General features: G+C 41.6%; 1 protein-coding gene across 4 annotated transcripts in view; it reads right to left on the reverse strand.

Moving 5' to 3' along the window:
* The window catches only part of TFDP1 (transcription factor Dp-1), a 48,084-nt gene extending 35,831 nt beyond the window's left edge, over positions 1-12,253 (reverse strand). For 2 of the 4 annotated variants that reach the window (XM_064143688.1, XM_064143685.1), the window contains exons 1-2: positions 11,577-12,092; positions 10,628-10,712 (exon numbers count right to left, since the gene is read on the reverse strand). In XM_064143688.1, coding sequence (XP_063999758.1) covers positions 10,628-10,639 — 12 coding nt within the window. In that variant the 5' untranslated portion in view covers positions 10,640-10,712; positions 11,577-12,092. Of the gene's footprint in view, positions 1-10,627; positions 10,713-10,951; positions 11,093-11,576; positions 12,093-12,233 lie in introns of those variants that run through there. The other 2 variants (XM_064143687.1, XM_064143686.1) reach the window with 2 other exon arrangements.
* Between the last annotated feature and the right edge of the window lie 6,773 nt (positions 12,254-19,026).

The raw sequence follows: 19,026 nt of genomic DNA on the forward strand, positions 1-19,026 counted from the left end.
GGAAGTGTAAGCTCATTATTTCTCCAAATGTTCAGTTTCTTTTTAACAGGAGAAAGAGAAGGTTTGTAATCAAGGATTCCTGCAAATTCTCTTTTCTTTGTGAATCAGAAAGATAGCAATGAGACTGGAAAGACAGTTAATATCTGGAGTTTGTAATCAGAGGACCACCAAGGAAACAGCTGTTTTAATCTGTAATGTCATATATTTTAGGAGTACATTAATTTAATAATTTTAATTAAATCAATTAATCAGATTAATATGTAAAAGCAGATTTGCATTGAGTTCACCTGTCAGTTATTTTTCATCTCCAATACAGTAATTTCTATTAATTCATTTTATCCTTAAGTATTCAACCAACTACCACAGCAACAAATAATCTCACGAATTTCAAGTTTTATTCTACATAATTAAAATCTACAGTGACAAATATTATCCTAAGCAACATGTAATTCCAAAAAACACAATCTAATCTAGTAGGGGTAGGTTAGTGCTATATGCCCCTAACCATGCTTTCGTGTGATTCAAATTACCTAAATCACTGACAAACTGGAGAACATCTGGGAAAAACACTGCATTTAATCAATAACAGAACAGAATGTAGGAAAAATCAGAGAAGAAGAACCACTCCCTCCAGAACCACCACACTGATGAAGAGTACAGCAGATAAATTTCCACTACCTTTAGATAGAAATGTCTTACTAAAGGTTCCACTTTAGCAGTTAAAATGTCTGGTAAATATTCAACTCATTCTTAAGAGTGTGCCTAAGAAAAACTCAAAGAAAACTACTTGGAAAGAATACTATGAAATCCCACAGCAACCAGCAACCCCAGCTGCCCTTATTCATAATGAAAACTAATCTCTAGCAAAAATTCTGTTACCCCACCTTGAGTATACTCTTCACACTTCCGGACACATTACTGAATTCTACATTTACAAATATTTACTGCTACTTTTGAGTCTCCTTAGTCAGTTACAAGCTTTTGATGAGAGAAAATTTACAAGAAAAACTTTCTTAAAACTTTCTTAAAAATTCTTTTTTAATAGTATTTCAATTTCTATTCTAAAATTGAAATACTATTAAAAAACCCAAAAACCTCTGTATGTATTCCAAAGAAATCCTCACTGTTTTTCAAGAAGAGATCAGCATTACTCCACCATAACCTACCTAGCATAGTGCAGCACTCAAAGGGAATAAAACAGAGGAAAATGTGACCAATAGCACCAACTAGGTATATCATAGGCACAGACTCACAAAATAAATAAAAAAATGAAACCCACTCAAGTCAAACAAAAACCCAAGCAAATTAAAAAAAATTAACAAATTCATCAGCAAGAAATACCTGACTTTCTCCAATAGAAAAGAAATAAGGTTAAAGACCACTGGACAAATTAGCAAATATGGTAATTTTAACTACAGAAGCTGTGCTGGAGTTGAGACCCCAGCCATCAACTAGGCTTTATCTCATCACATCATTCGGAACTCCTAAGGAAATCAACTAATGGCTAAACACATAAAAAATTCAGCTCTGGACTGCTATGAGATCATCATCAGTGATACGGACTAGGAAGTCTATTTTTGTTTTGTTTACAAGTATAAGCTGAGAAGCATTAAAAGTGCCCTCAAGCCTGAAAATCAGTAAACTGGGAAATACCTTTTTGTCAGGATTAAAGTTAATCTGTAACAAAATTTGCTAAAAATGCAGAGAATTTCACTTAGTGCTAATAATAAAAATATCCGTTAGTGCAGACAATTGCAGAACAATATCTCACAGACTAGTATTTGTGGTCTCTGGATCAATACACATTTCTTCCACAGCTTTTCAGACCTGCAATTCAATTTCTTCATAAAAACCGCAATAAAATTATTCACTAAACCTTGAAACTAAATAGAAACTACATAGGCTGAATTTGGACTGGAAGACAAGGATTCAAGAAGTTTGACGACAGTGAGGGTGAGCCAAGTTTTACAAGAAAGGTTTAAACAAAGAGGAAAGGTCCTACTCATCACTGTCAGGTGAGTAAACATGGGGAACAGAAGGGTGCTTTGTGCCAAAGAAATACATTTTCTATCTTTCCCATTTTAAATATAATTCCTGAAAAAGTGTGAAATGAAGAGCATAAAGGGTAGAGGTAAACAGAAACCAAAATATTTGCCAGAAGTTATTTCTCAGAATAGAATTTTTCAGTCGCTAACAGCAATTAAGCCCACAAGACTGAGGCACAGGACTTCATTCGACAACACAAGAGAAGTGGGCACCAAATATACAATGGTTAAAGAAAGGAAATTGGAATGGGGCAGGCAGGAAAACAGACAATTTTGGGACTAGCTGAGACAGAAAGTGAAATAGAAAATTAGATGGAAGATGGCAGGTGAGGTAGAGAAATTCAGTCATTCAGAAAGTACAGGCAACAGAACTGATGAGAATCTAGAACAGCTTTAACAGAACAAGACCAGATCCTGTGAGAAGGAAAGAACATGGCAATTGAGAAGACAATCTACTCTTAATTACCCTTTCAGTTGTAGGTAAGTTGGAACTCACTGAAAAGTTCAAAATAAATAAGGAAAGAAGTAGTAACAGAAGAATCAGAAAATGGAAAAATTGGGAAGGAAAAGTATTCCCATTAGAGTACATTTTCTCTCAGAGCTTGTCAAAGATATCAGGAGGATACCTTTCCTGTCTACAGGCATTTGCCAAGCCTACTGAAAACCAAGAACACATCTTGGGCAAACCGCATCTACCTCAATTCATAGAGAATGGTGATCCTTAGACATCTTACTGTTTAAGAGTAGGCAATAAATGTAAAGGCCATGTGTCAATGTAAATGCCATGCAATTTTACTATGTGCCACTTGACTGACAATGTAGAGGCTTCTTTGCCTTATTTTAGTATCAAGAACCAATGATGAACACTGGAAAATTAGCAAACCTATTAAGTGGGAAAAAAGCTCAGAAATATTGCTGCTTAAGCAACATTTAATTCTTCTTTCATCTCTATCCATATGTGAACGCCATTTGCAACAAGATGACAATACATTATTTCTCCTACTGGATTCTCATCTCATTCAGATACCAGAACAAACATGCTTCGAGAATGAATCATCACATAACTGAAGGATAAGATTTTTATGGAACGTCCAACTTAATTTTTAGTAAAAATTAGAAGTAATTAAGATAGGAAGCAGAGTACTGCAATTAATTAAAGAAAATTTTTAAATTTAAAACATCTGCATTTCATTTTGCAAATTAAGTCAGTGAGAACTATTTTTTATTGTAAAATGTAATATAAAAGAACTTTTGAGCTCAAGCTATAGGAGTCTGATCTTGTAAAATTTTCAGATGTGTTCTTTTACTGTGGCTCAGTAGCCTTCTTCTAGAAGAAATCATATCACATTCTCAGTTGATGGCAGCATCTTCAACATTAATGTGTCTGTCAATCACTCTATGAGGTAAACCATAGAAATGGTAGAAATAGGTATGCAAGAAATGTGTGGACACAGCACTCTGGGTTTAACAGCCATGGTAGTCTTAGGTTGATGGAAAAGACTCAATATTAGAGGTCATTTCCAACTGAAACAATTTTACGATTCTATTTTATGAGCTTTCAAAAAAGTACACTTCAATTATTAGCACCTTAATTAGCAAGGCATCGTCAAAGCACTAGCTGTTAAAGATCTGGACTATGCAAAATTACAAAGGTAAAAACTAAATGCAGACTGGTCAAGCATGGTCAATCTCTGGTCTGAACACAGGCTCCACTTACACTGCACCTAAGTTGGACACCAAGCATACAGAGAATGACACCTGATGCCTCTTTATTGCAGACTATGTCAAGTTCATTAGCTTTCTTGGCCAAGTGAAACAATCCCTGCAAAACTTAAAAGCTGACACCTCCAAAACTAATTGCAAAGCTGTAAGAACAAAGCAAAATTTAGCATGAGATTCTTAGTGAGAATATCACCAAATCACTGCTTTGCCACTTCTGCTACATAAACTAATTAGAAAATAAAATCATTGTTTGTGTCCTCCTAGGCTAAATACTTATATACAGAGAGGGATCAGCAACAGCCACTTAAACTATCTTCTGGTGCTATTCTAGCTTTGACCTTAACAGACTTGTTTTTACAGACAAATCAAATCTTCACAGTTGGAGCTGAAATCGACAAGTAATGTTAAACAGGACTCATTCTGAAACCGTTTGCCTCATCAACCTTCTTATCAGTGTATTGTAAGGCTACAGTGGCCCTCAAGCAAGTCTGTGTAACTATTAATGCAATACTGGACACTTAACAAATTTAATGTAATGCAACATAACACAAGTAGCCATCAGTGGGTTTGGGATATGAACCACCATTAACCTTTAAAATCAAGTTGTCCACTATCAGTCTGAGAACCACTTCAACACAGTTAATGTTTAGCAAATACTGGCCCATTTTTCCTCCCACTTCTAATTAGCCACAATAAATCTCAATTAAATGATATTCAGGGAAGCAAATAGGAACACCGAAATAAGTGATCCCTAGTGTAACTTAACTTTTAAAAGCTGCATTTTTGTTTAGCATGTTAAGTTGTCAGCACAGTGTATTTACTAAATAGGACCACAAACATAGAGAGCAAATGCTGTTAAATGATACAGTAAGTTTAACATTTAAAGGCTACAAGAAACTGTTTTACTTACACAAACTTCTGAGTAGCTATTTTCTGACATAAATACAAACATATACATATTAAATAAAATGTATTAAAAAAGGAAACTGTTATTGTATATTTGCAATAGAAAAATGAGAGCTTAAAGATCACTTTCCTTCTGCTTTCTTCTAAAAAACATATTTTGCAAAAAAATTAACATTTGAAATCCCAGACCAAAATGTCTTTATAGAAGACCTAATTTCATAATACTATTTGATCTTCAGTTAGCAATCTTCTGAACACGTTAGAGCTCATTAAAGGCAAACAGAAATAGATCAAGCTACTGAGAAGTCACTGAACTAAAATGGTATCAAAAAAGGTGCATGAACCACCTGAGATCCACTAAAGACTTAACTTCTCTAGTCTGCCTCACTGAAATTCCCAGTATGTAACCAAAAATAAACATAAAAGGAGAAACACACACTGGTATTTTAAGAAAAGTACAAAAAGTGTTTTGAAGACTTCTCAATACTTTCTAGACACTGAAAGTGCATCATGTAAAAAAGATCAAAATGCATAATTTCCTATCTCTATTAGGTGCTTTTCTCTTTAATCCATCCCAAATATAACTTTTCCAGATGACAGACTTGCTCAAGATTGCTGTAGAAGCACTATATGGAAGCTATTAGAAAGTACAACCTTTGTGCTGTTCTGCTAAAATATACAGAAGCACAAATCTACTTCTTTCCCAGAATTCAGCAGAAATACTGACCCATCAAGTAAAGTTGTGGAAAGACATTAGTTTGGTGCAGGGGGTCTTTAATATTATTTGAGCAAATTATTTATTCACACAGTACAATAACTTCATTGGATATGTGTTCTGAGTACTCAATTAAAATAAACCATCAACGTTAATCTCTACATCCCTAGATCTCTTAAAGTGTAATATTAGATCAGCTGCTGAACTTTGTGCAGGCAGAACTTCTTACAGTGACCTCAGATCTATACATGTTCACAGAGCTTCCTCGTGGATACAAAGGCCACAACTACTACTTGATGAGATAAATCAAAGTACCATGAAATACTGAAGAGATAGTAAGTTTCATGCAAATTGGGGATTAAGAGCCCCCAAAGTAATTGAAGCAAAAGATGACAATATAAATAAACAAATAAAAAAATATCACATAAAAGTATTTTAAAATCTAATTATAGAACAAGTGATTCCAAAGGCAATGGCACTGTTGGCGACCTATGAAATGGTAAAATGCATGAGCGTCCCAGATAAAACAATTCAAGAAAGAAATTTTAGACGGAGAAAAGATGCCATCCAGAGGGGCCTGGACTGGCTGCAGAGGTGGGCCCAGGCCAACCTCACGAAATTCAACAAGGTCAAGTGTAAGGTCCTGCACCTGGGTCGGTGCAATCCCAAGCACAAATACAGGCTGGGTGGCAAATGGCTGGAGAGCAGCCCTGAGGAAAATGACCTGGGATCTTGGTCGATGAAAAGTTCAACATCAGCCAGCAGTGGGTGCGTGCAGCCCAGACAGCAACTGTGTCCTGGGCTGCATCAAGAGAAGCACGGCCAGCAGGGCAAGGGAGGGGATTCTCTCCTTTTACTCTGCTCTCATCAGACCCCACTTGGAATACTGTGTGCAGTTCTGGAGCCCCCAACACAAGAAGGACACAGAATGTTGGAGTGAGTCCAGAAGAGGGCCACAGAGATGATTAGAAGGCTGAAGCACCTCTCCTTTATGGACAGGCTATGAGAGTTGGGGCTCTTTGTTTGGAGAAGATAAGGCTTTAAGAAGACCTTATAGTAGCCTTCCAGTATCTGACGGGGGCCTACAGGAGGGCTGGGGAGGGACTATTTACAAGGTCTTGTAATGACATGATGAGAGGTAATGAGTTTAAACTGGCAGAGGGGAGATTTAAACTAGATGTTAGGAAGTTCTCTACAGGGAGCGTGGTGAAACACTGAAATGGGTTGTCCAGGGAGGCTGCAGATGCTCCATCCCTGGAGGTGTTCAAGGCTAGGTAAGATCAGAAGGAATCTTACTCCTTTTGTCTAGCCTGTCTCCTCAGTACTCGCTGTAAGACTCGCATTTGACTATGCCCTCAAACAAAACCAGTTCCTGCATGTGATTCCTGCATCTTCTCCTCTGTTTAACGGTGAGTCTTAAAGAGTCACAGTCTTTCTTTTCATGACTGGTTAAGAGGTCTCCACAGCTTATTTGCAACTTATTTGTAACTGAGAGAACAAACAGGGTCACACCACAAGCTGGATCTTCAGCTATAGTTCAAAAACTGTTAGTGTTGGAAGGTGTGTTAACCAGCAATACTAAAAGTATTTATCATCTTAGTTTACAAGTAATTCGCAAAACATAGCTGAATACAGAAACAGCTAGCAAGTAGGTTTTATGCTGAGAGACAGGAAACAAAAGATGACGTTACCAAATTTACATTATTTTGCTACACTGACTCCTGCTCCTTCTTCAGATACTGCATTCTGCCTAGTTTTAAGCATGCCAAGGATAGACAAGTCACTCTTTGACCTAGGGAACTGCACATTCCACCGAACTATTAATCCCATGAATCCGCCAAGCAGCACAAGACAGCACAGGACTTTGGTGTGTACATTTGGCTCTTCCTGCCTGGAAGGTGCCACATTTATAAACAGTGGAAGAGTTTACAGTAGACCCAGCACAGTCTTGGAGAATGATAGATTAACCAGAAACAGGAATACTGGCTAAACTGGAGTTTCCGGAGACTGTCTGCATGCAATGATTACCTGTGTTTCAGACCAAGAAACTCCCCACACAGTAAAGATGTGCGTGTCAAACTGTACCCAACTCACTGATCTCAATTTGTCACTTTGCCTCTTCCAAGCAATAAAATGATTTCACTAAGGTACACAAGACCTTAGGATGCTGCAGTTGGTGTTCCCCCATTCACACAACTGTGTTTTTTCACTGTTTCTTTAGTCTTTCTAGTAACCAAAACCGTGATACTCCATGGCCAATCTGCCTGACTGTTAGAATTGCTTCTCAGCTCCACACAGTGTTCATTTACATAAACCCAAAAATGGCTACACTCATTACCATTACCACATTATACTGCAAAATGAGTTTGCTCCTTTTTTCCCCCTGTGCATTTACCTTTTATACAACAGTTTAAAAACAAATAAACTGACACATGTTGATACCTCAACTTCACAAGCTAGTATTTCTTTTTCCATTATTATTTTTCAACTTATCCAGCTGTAACACTGCTTGTGATTATCCTCTTAAACTCCACCTGCAGGCTCTTAAGCTGTTACATATCAACATTTTTTGGTTTTCCCTCATCTCATAGCTTCCTGACCACTGACAGGGAAAGTAAACTATTTTTGAAAAATAAATAAATAACATCTTAAAAAATAATGCTTTGTTGCTTATTTTCTCTTCATTGCACATCTGAAAACTATTTGAGGCATATATTTTAAAATAATATTTAACAGAATGTAGACTTGGGTCAAATAGCTCATAAGCATTATCTTGCCAGCACTTTTGTAATTATTTAATCCCTTATAAAAACATTTCCTTGTGTTTGCTGATATTCTCAATCATACGCTTCATGTGTTCATTTCTTCAGTAAACTCTCATTTTGCAAACTTTTGAAAGTATTTCACTTTTTGCACAGTTATTTTTCAAATCACAGTTTTCATAAGGAGGTATCAGAAGAGCTGGAAGCAAGTAACAAAAGAAGAAAAGTGCTCCCCAGTGACAGGAGGGAGGGGTTCAGTAGGTGTATGTGGCACCTTGGCTCCACACCTTCCTCTTCCGCAGGGCTGCCTGTTTCACTGCCACCAGAGCAAGCACTAGCTTCAGCAGCGCCAGATAAGAGTGGGATACACACTGAGCCTGCATTCCCAGGCTACAGCACACTGAAGCGTGCTTGGCTAAGTAAAATGCCACCTGAAGCCCAGATTCAGCACCGTAGCAGCACAGCCCTTACCACAGTTTAGCCATCTCAACTCTGCTGAGAAAAAGGGAAGGAAAGGGCGGGAGCATTCATCAACTATGCCATCTTCTTACTTGATAGGTGACATGGCAGAACCGCAAACCGTTAATCATAGGAATATCTCCATGGCAGAATGTTTAAATTTATAGCAGTGCAGGTCTTCATAGACTCAGCCCCCACAAATTTAGTGATACTGCCTCTATTATGACCATTATTCATGACGAAAAGATCCTGGATTTTGGACAAAATATATGGGAATAATTCTCCTCCCTTCTGAAAAGCTAAAAAGCATTACACCAATTAACCTCACTATTTTTTAATACTATCGAATCTAAAAGGACCTGTAACCAGACACGGAAATTTATTATTTCCCAGTATTCACTACGCATTTTAGACATCATGTAATGGTGGGTATGTAACAGTCTGCAAAAGGTAAGTAGCTCATCTTTCTTCCCTAAGGCAGGATTATGTACGTGTAGAGGTTTTTAAGAACAGGTTAGACAATCCTTCGATTAAGATTTCATATCCTTTCCAGCTACCCTGCTCCACTGCTCAAGTACACTTAAAGTTTTCCCTAAAACCTCATCTAGACTATTGGTTTTCCAAATTCAATTACTAATTATTGTAATAAAGATGATGGAAGCAACTTATTTCCCTATCTATAGTATCTTCTTATTACTTAAGTTTCTTACTATGCATGTTATTCCTCCTTTAATTACTCTTTTTTTCTAGAATAAGGTAGATCTTTAAATAATTAGGTTGTTTCTTAAATGCCTTATTCTCATTCTGCTCCCCTAGACCTTCCAGGCTATTCATCTGTGTTTCTAGGTGCTAGTACTTCTTTACCACTATAAACAAATATACTTTAGTATATCAATTAGTTTGAACTCTTTCAATTTCACCTCCTAGTCTAACATTCCTCTTTCATTTTCTTCCCACTCATACAGGCTTTCATTCCCTGAACTCTGCTATCTGTAACGTACTTGGCCACTCTTATCTCTTCCAGGCAAGTTTTGAGTGACTACGTATTTCTGGTTGTTTCTCTGCGCGTTAAGGCGGTTTTCAGTTGCTTCTGAGCTACAAAGATTCTCTAAAAGATCAATTTGGTAAATCAAGCCCTACTTCATGGAAATTCCTGCCCATTCCCCATTACATTGTAACCTACCGCTGAAGAATTTGCTTTGTATCACTTTTCCTCAGCTTAGATGCTGATGGGTTTTGTTTTTTTTAAGAGGAAACAGGTTCTACTTTGTATTAGCTTGTGTAATTTTTAATTTAAAAAACATGAAATTCCCATCAATAACCTCTTAATGGCAGAACCTGGTTACTTTTTTTACTTTAAGAACACTGGATGGGTAAAGCGCAAGTATGATTCAAGTCATAGACCACAGAATCAAAGCCACTAACCTTAACACCAATGATAATCGAAGTCTACAACGTAAGCCCCCAAGTCTGTTTTTACTAATACTAACTAGCGTATTTTGGTAGACAGAGACAAATAACAATCATGCAAGTAAACTGAACCATCATGCAAGTAGATTGAACCATCTTCGCTCATGCAAATATATGTGTCCTTGAACACAAAAAAAGGCAATGCCAGTGAACAACAGTAGTCAATGACAATCCAGTTATCTGGACAGTGCGGGCTGGGATTATTTTAATACAATTCAAAACCAAGTTGTCTTGATATTCAGTATGAACACACATATAGTGTTCAATATGAATGCACATAATTCTAACAGCCCAAGTGCTTTCATGACCATAGTGAATTCTAAAGTGTAATTATTCTGAAAAAAAACCAGCTACGGATCTGAAGGTGGTTTATGCTGTTTGTTCTACAGGGAAGAACACAGCCTAGGCTTGATGTACAATGTAGATAAGTTTCATATATTCACTAATGCCAACTATAATAATGTATGACCTTGTTTGTTTTTGTTAACAAAACAAAATATATTCTGTGACCTATGGTTTCACATATTATGCACTACAGATATACTTACATCTTTTGCCATGTTATCCAAGACTAAAAACCAGTCCTCTTAAAATCTTGACGAATGCAGGGCACAGAGACAATGATGCTATTTTCTAGAAAGCAAGAAAAGACAACAGCAGCTATAAAAATCAAAGGAGGGAAAATTCTTACGATTATTGAGTACCAACAAATACAATTTATCATTTTAAACACCGTTTTTTTTTAAAGTTCACTGCTATTACCCATTCATGCCTTAAGCCCCCACCTCAACTCTCCCATGTGGGAAACACTCCCTTTTCCGACAAGGGGGCGAGTCCTCCCCTAGCAGGAGCGCCCTTCCCCCAATACGTACCCGATCCCGGCGGGGCAGCTAGGCAGCCCTAGCTGGGCCGGTCTCTGTCCAGCTGCGCCCCTTGCAACGCCAGAGAGCTGGGCGCGGGCAGAAGCGGCGGGGGAAATGATCACTCTCTTGGCCTATTCCTCCCCACCCCCATTTCCAGTAGCAGGCACAAGTAGGCCCCAGGGGCCAGCTCCCCCCGAGGCCTTGCAACCCCCGTCTTCTCCTCCACGTCCTCGCAGGCGGACGGCCGTGCTGCACCGAGAGGCAGAGACTGGCAGTCGCCACCCCACCTTGGGCACCCAGTGCCCGCCCGCCACCCCCACCGCGCCCCCCGACCAGGGCCTCACCGCCCGGGCAAAGCCCTAAGCCCCGCGCCGCCTCTCCTCAGCAGCGAGGGGCCGCGCTAATCGCCTCAGAGGCGGCGGGGGCACGAGGAAGGGGGACGCGCCAGGCGGCAACGGCGGCGGTGGGGGGAGGGGGCGACGGGTGGGGTAGAAGAGGTCTACCTCGTCCTCATCCTCATCTTCACCCCGCCGGCGACAGCACCCCGAGGCGCCCCCTCCTCCCATCCCGCCTCCCGCTGCTCCGATGCTCCCCATCCTCCTGCCGGTGCAGGCCAGCCTGGGGCTCCCCGCACCTGAGCGGCCGAAGACAGAGAGAACCGGCTCCATCCCCCGCCGCCACCCCCAGACAGCGACCTGAAGCGCGGAGCGGCAGCACCCGCCGCCGCCGCGCTGCTGCGGAGGCGCCCAACTGCACATGTGCGGCGGCGGCGCGCGCGGGCCTGGCGAGCCCGGCGGGAGGGGGCAGGGGAGGAGGGAGCCGGGCGCGGGGGGGGAGGCGGCGGGAGAACAACTGCCTCAACGGCAGTTCTGGAGGGGTGGGGGCCGCCGGGGACCGCCCCCATCTCCGCCGCTTCGGGGAAGGAACTGTGGGTGGGGAAGGGTCTCCCTTGGCGGGCTGTCACTTCCCAGCCCGCCTCTGCCCTCACCGGTCGCCAGCTTGGCGGGCTCCCGGCCAGTCGCCCCAGCCGCCGGCCTGCCTCTCTCTCCCGCCCGCTGTTTCGCACACCTGCCCACCGGCGCTGCCCCGGCCCGCACCCTAACCGCTAAGGGGGTGCCTGTGGTGTGGTGTGGTGGGGGATGAAGGGGTCGGCGGGGGTCGGGCAGGCAGGATCGCAGTGCAGCCCCTCTCCGAGCCCCGCGCACGACCCCGCGGCTCTGCCCTCCCTCGCTTTATTTTTTATCTCGCCCCCCCCCTCCCGTTGGCAGGGGGAAAAAAAATTGAAACTTACACTTTTGTGCGTCCCACCGGCGTGACGCTGCGCGCTGACGTCACGGGGGTGTAGCGTGCCTTGCACGGGCACACGCGGAGCGGCTAAGCCAACCGCCCGCCGCTCCACGGGCGGGGAGGAGCATGCGCGGCATTTTCGCGCCTTCTGGCTCCCCGCCCTGCGGCGCTGGCGCCCGGCGCGCGGGAAGCGGCGGCACCAGACTGCGCTTCGGACCCGGCCGCCGCGGGAGCACGTGGCCGTCGGGGCGCGCGGGCGGTGGGGCGCGAGCAGTGCCCCGCGAGCGCGAGCCTCCTCCGCGTCCTTATCGCCGCGGGGCAGGACCCGCGCCTCGGCGCCCGCCGCCGCGGGGGAAGCGAGAGGGAGGCTGCGCCGGGCGGCTTCGCTCCGTCTTTGCCGACCCGCCGAGGAGCAAGCTCAGGCCGGCCGTGCTGCTGAGCGGGTTTGAGGACGGGGGGAAGGGGGGGACGGGCGATGCGGGTGCTGGCGCTGGCAGCCGGTGGGGCAGGGCGCTGCGGTTAGTTACCGCAACATCCTGAGGGTGCTTCCTCATCACGTTTAGTCCGGCCGTTACTTCAGCGTACTTCGCACTCTTTTTTACTAAAATGAACCTGTAGTCATCTAACTCAAAGTCTTTTGTCGGGCAACAAGTTAGGCAAGACCTACACCAGAGAATTGGCGCTGGAGCTTTCAGACTCCTCCAGACTGGAACATCTGTGCGTCCCACATGCCAGCTGAAACACTGCTTGTCGTCTAGGGCTGTGTGATGTAGTTACACAAGAGTGATGTAAGTGCTGGTAAAAAACTTAAAGCATGTATAGTGGGGGGGTATAAAGGCATAGCTGTGATGGTGGTGAAAAAACCACAAAGGCTCTGTCTACAGGAGTGGACAGAAAGCTGTTGAGGGGAGAAAGCATATCTGTATGTGATGATACCAGATCTATGTGGTACAAGGCTGTTCATGACACCGTGACCCAGGTGGGAGCGGGAAGTTCTTTTCTCCAAAATGATGCTGCTTCCTTATGCTAGGAATAGAAGACAACCAGCAGAGCACCTCTATAGAGACAGCATGACAATCTAGCATAGATGGCAAAGAAGATGCATCTCATCAGTTGATGAGATTTATATTTAGCTACCTTTATACCTTATTTTTTTTCTCCCAAGACATTAAGGAGTTGGGGATTATAATAATGATGAAACACTAGCTACTGTGATTTTTCTTCATAAATACCAGTATTTTAAGTTTTTCTTTCCTGGCTAGCCCCCTGCTTGCTGCTCTGGGGTTCCATGGCTGTTCACACAGTAGCCTGCTCTAATAATGGTTGTTACTACCCTACTCTCATTTTTCTTTAGTAAACTTGATGGCAGTGGACATTAAAAAAAAAATTATCACAGTATCACCAAGGTTGGAAGAGACCTCATAGATCATCAAGTCCAACCCTTTACCACAGAGCTCAAGGCTAGACCATGGCACCAAGTGCCACGTCCAGTCCTGCCTTGAACAGCTCCAGGGACGGCAACTCCACCACCTCCCCGGGCAGCCCATTCCCGTGTCCAATGACTCTCTTAGTGAAGAACTTTCTCCTCACCTCAAGCCTAAATTTCCCCTGGCGTATGAAAATATAACGATAACTTTTCAGAAAGAGGCAAGAACTGTTACACACAAATAACATAAAGCCCCCCAAGCCAGCTGCAGAAAGCAAGCTTCCTGAAAAAAAAAACACATCTCCAGTTGATGGTGCTGCTGTTCATGCTCTCCAGGTCATGTATACTGTATATGGGTTTAAACTGTCTATACATCTCAAGTCCCTGACCACATACACACCTTTTGACATTGAATCTTGTAGAAAAAAATTGTTCCACAATCCCAAGTACCATGAGGTCTTGTAGTTTTCAGGAATGCACCCTCAGCAGCATCATGTCTGTCCTGGTGTGAAGAAAGGACTATAAAAAAGTGATTGTGCATCTAAAAAAGGTAGAATTATGTGACTGTGTGAATGACTGCTAAGATACGAAGTATTTCCTCTGTTGTTCTTAAGTTTTATTTTACCGAAAGAGACTAACACCATTTGGAAAAGATCTCAGGTCAAATCGAAACCCACCTTCTCTGGTACAAAGCAAAATTTCCACAGAATTTACAAATAACAAAAATAGAAAATAATTTGTTACCAGCTGTGATTTGTAGGGCCCAAGATACTCTACTGTTTTTTGGAATGGAGGAGCGGTGGCAAAGGAGAGAGTATGAACCTCACGCTGTTGCTTTTGTAAGCTACACAGCTCTGCGAACATCAGAATTGATACTTCATTGAATCTAGTCAGTAAAAGTGACTGAAGCCCACCTTTTTTAGTTAGTCAGGTTCTTCTAGTTGCACTTGTCATGTAATGTAACCTGCTGATGCTTCCTCGTATGCCTGGTTTTGCCCTGAGCTTCTTGAGAGGTGAACAAGCACAGATGAGAGGATGTCCTGGTATGCTAACATTTATTCTGACACATGACTAACTGTCCAATCATACCCACTCTCAGGTGTTTGTGTTTTTGTCTTCTAGCAGAGGCTTGTTCACAATCAATTTGAAATATTTGTAATAATGGAAAAACATTTGGGATTTCATCTCTAAGCTTGCCTTTCTCAGGCATTTTAGCATTTTAGGACTTCATGTTTGTAGCAGTGAAAGGTTATTCCAGTTCATAACTCTTCTGTGGGCTGCCTCCCCCTTTCAAGAGAGCTTGTAAAGAACATGTCACAACTTCAAACAGCATCAGTGTGGCAGAACTGTGCAACAGTTCAAGAAGTCAACTAATTTACATAGACAGAAACCTATGAAAGATGCCAGAGAACCTACATGCTTCAGAACTGGAAGCCATACCATCTTAAGAGAACAACCAGTGCAAGATCCTGGCTAAAATAAAGACCTAATACCAGTTGACAAGCTTGTCAGCATCTGGCCTCACTGGGAGGTAGCATCTCCCATTTCTCAAATTTCTGCTGTATTTTAGAAATGAAAAATACACCTTGTGTCATAACCCCCAAGGAGTTGCCATTTCCTGATCTAGATTTTTTTCCCTCAAGGCTCTCAAGGATTGGTTGGCTCTGGTCACACCATTATCCAGTTTGTTTTTTGTCTCCAGCAGTCACATTTTCCTGGGCTCCTCTGTCCTCACTGTCACTAAGCTTCTACCATCCAGCAGTGGGAATTACCTAACAGTGGTAGTGGGAGGACCAAAGCAGTTTGTGCACCTCCTGGGCTTCTAAAGGAACCTGTTAGAGGCCTGCCTTTTGTTTCCTTTAGGGTACGATGGACCGCATATTTCCCAGCCCGTAGGAAATCTTGCTGCTCTTCTCATTTCTCTGCTTTTGTTGGCTTTCTTGATGTCATCTTAATAGTAAATGTCTGGTCTTTGCTGCTCCTTATCAGATACTGCTGTTTCCCACAAGGATGTTAAGGCTGTTAGCATGGCTTGCCTCCTGTCACTAAGGGGTCCAGTTTCTTCCACCCTTGGCACTGCACACATGCTGGAGCACTGCCAAGATTGCTGGCAGAGCAGAACTACAGATTCCTTCCCTAGGCAAACCCCAGGAGTGCTTTTGTGGTTAGGTTGTTCCTAGGCTCACTCCAACAGGCAGCAAGACCACGCTAGGTTTCTCACACCTTGCATCAAGCATCATCATATACCACTATTCGGTCATGCTAGGCACCCACACACACCTCTCTGCCTACAAGGCAGTTTTTCCTAAAACAAGTAAACTACAAGGTACTGTGAGGCTGCTTTCTCCATCTTTTGGGGATTATAGCAGGTATGAATTCTTAGAGCTTTTAAAAAGCTATGTACTTGTAGACTAGGACATCATCGTGACATTCCTTGAGTTGTCTTATACCCGTATCAGTCACAATTGCAAGAGCCTACCTCACAGCTCCCACTACTGAGAAACGGAAGCAGCCTGCTCTATATAGGATGAGCCATGAGTAGGGTGGTTGTGGGTCCATATATGCTAATCTGAGCCTGGGAACAGGGTAATGACTAAGTACAAGCACAGCCCACATCACCAGCTTTTAAAGTGTTTTGGTTCCTTCACCCTTATAGGGAACAATGACCAAAGGCAGTAATTAAGGCATAATATGAAAGAACTCAGATTTTCAAAGAGAAAGCCACACAAAACAAGCAACCAGTTACACCCACCTCCCCACCTACAAAACAAACCGAGAAAGCCAACCCCAAACAGGTATGCTGAATCAGTTTCTACTCAAGCACAGAGCAGATCCTCCCTTCCCACTCCCTTAAGCTTTCTCAGCTTCACCACAGAAACATCCTCATCAAGAATTTGCTGCCCTGTATCAGCTTTTCTGTATTTAAATGGTGCTGATGCTTACATAAATGAATGAGAGAGACTCAATTCAGGGCTTCCATATCTCTCATCTAATTGCCACAGAAAGAGAATATTCCAGAGTAAAAGCATAAGGTTCCTGAAAAGCTACAATTCTATCTAAGTGGGCCAATTGTGACATATTCTCCCCATTTTTCCGTAGAGACATGACTGATCATTCAGGAATAACATCTGATATTTCTATCCTAAGATCATATCACGAGACTACTCCCTTCTGACATGGAATTATGCAAGGAGCTATTACCTGCATTTTAAGAAACATTTATAGTATCTCAATACACATCCAGATTTCGGTGAGACAGTCTCAAACATTTGATTGTAAACAAACTTATCATATGTCTAGTAAGATTAGAAATTTGAACTTACATCTAATATCCAATCAGGCAATCCAAGTCTGTGTCAACAACAAGGCACAGGACATTGATACTTAGATGAGGCTTCTATTTCTCTTTCCTCAGTTCCCCTAAAACGTCGCCAAGTCTTGAGTGACTCAAACTTTATTTGGGAAAGAAGTGACAGAGATGAGGCAAGCAGTAAGGTATCTAGATACTTGCTTTCCTTCTTGGACATGGTACCAAAACCACTCTTCAACCAATTCCTTTAAAAGGCAATCAGGAAAATATTTTCTATCTTTTAAGGGACACAAGCCATCAGTATTTCCTACTCTCCCAGATGGAATGTTCCAGAGAAGTACAACTAACCACAGCAATGCAATTAGACAAAAAGTTTACTCATCACAGCTGTAATACTTCGTATACCAGTTTGAAGGGGTAAGAGACCATAATTGAAAACACACACAGGTGTCTACCATGGTCTGTCATAGATACATCTTCCCCCCCCCCCCCCAACTACTGTAAACTACATGTGAAATAACTAACTTTCCAAACAAAAATGAGGCTTTCATGAGAGAAGTTTGTGTTTCAAGCAGAAATTATGAGCTAGGTCAGTGGACAAAGTAAGATTTCTCTCCATAGTACAGCTACGAAGCAAATTACTTTAAGTGAGGCACCTGAACAGAGTAAAATGTCTGAGCTAGTAGATTGTTAAACAGTACCATAAAACTTCTTAATTACTTCTATATTTTGAATACAAAATAGTCAAATACACCAAGAAATGAGTTTCAAGTTTATTCTCTGCAATAGATTCACTTAATTAAAAATGTATTTTATTTATAGCACGGATTTTTTCCTCTATATTTGTCACTGTTTCTTTTGAAACCATTCAAGAAGAGGTGGAGCCGCCATACGTTCCTGCAACCTTTACGAAGCATCAGTGCCTGGAGGGAAAGCCCCAAATCCAGTGAGCAAGAACTCAAGCACAATAAACTCTATCCTGCCCTAGAAGTGCATACACACTCTAGATAGTCCGAGCTGCATTTTGACAAGCCCAGCAGATGTCAGAGAAAACATAGGAGGAAACTGAGGCTACTATGGTAAACAAAAGACGTGTAAATGACACAAATCCGTCAAACCTTTGTTTTGCTAATTGAAGGATGGCTTTCATTTTAATTGGCAATTTAAACCTAAGTAACATGCATTTTTCTAACCATTTTGTGGGTATCAGAGCTATTTCTGGTATAATATCGACCTAATGTGTTAATAGATCTTTAATAGTATTTGTTTTAGCAGATAAACCTCAAAATGACTTTTAACTTGTTTGTCAGTTTGAGTAAGCTTTCTCTATGACACTTCAAGAATGGGCTTTTACAAGACCTCTCCCACTACGCATATTGTTTTAAAGAACAACACAATTTAAGGTCACATTCAAAACACAGTGGGTTTTTTTAAAATATCATGATATTTTAGAAAGACTAACAATGTAAATGCAACATGTAAAACCGTGGAGTTCCAAATAACCATCCAGTCTCTCGTTTCTAGTTTTGTGCAAATCAATTTACTTGAAATAAATTCAAATCTGACATAGTGCCAAATAGCAACCAACTTGCAAAGTTACAGAACTGATGTTTTTCACATCTGCTTGAAATTAGACTTTTGCAGCTTGAAGAAATTTATTTTTAAATTTTAAACAAAGAAAAAAAAATCCTGTAAACAATTCTCTGGTATCAGCAGTTAGCAACAAGAATGGGTGACCACTGTCAGTCTTCAAATATAACTTAAGTTATGCCCTTTCTCACTGTCAACTTTTAGTCAAATATGGAAATAAATACAAAGGACTAACACAAACAGAAGTTACCACTATAAGAAAATACATTATATGCTGCAATTTGGGATACAATATCATACAATATTGGCTGTATCATTTGGAGTATGTATCTGGTTGCTTAAATCAGTTTGATGCTAAACAGTTAAACCTTTGTGTGGAGGACTACACTGTTACTCACTGTTGGAAAGGTGTTTTGTGATTTGTTTTATACTAGTATATTAAACTCCTAAATGTAAAAATGACTCAAGTCA

The sequence above is a fragment of the Pogoniulus pusillus genome, chromosome 5 (assembly GCF_015220805.1).
Source record: "Pogoniulus pusillus isolate bPogPus1 chromosome 5, bPogPus1.pri, whole genome shotgun sequence".
NCBI classification, from domain to species: domain Eukaryota; kingdom Metazoa; phylum Chordata; class Aves; order Piciformes; family Lybiidae; genus Pogoniulus; species Pogoniulus pusillus.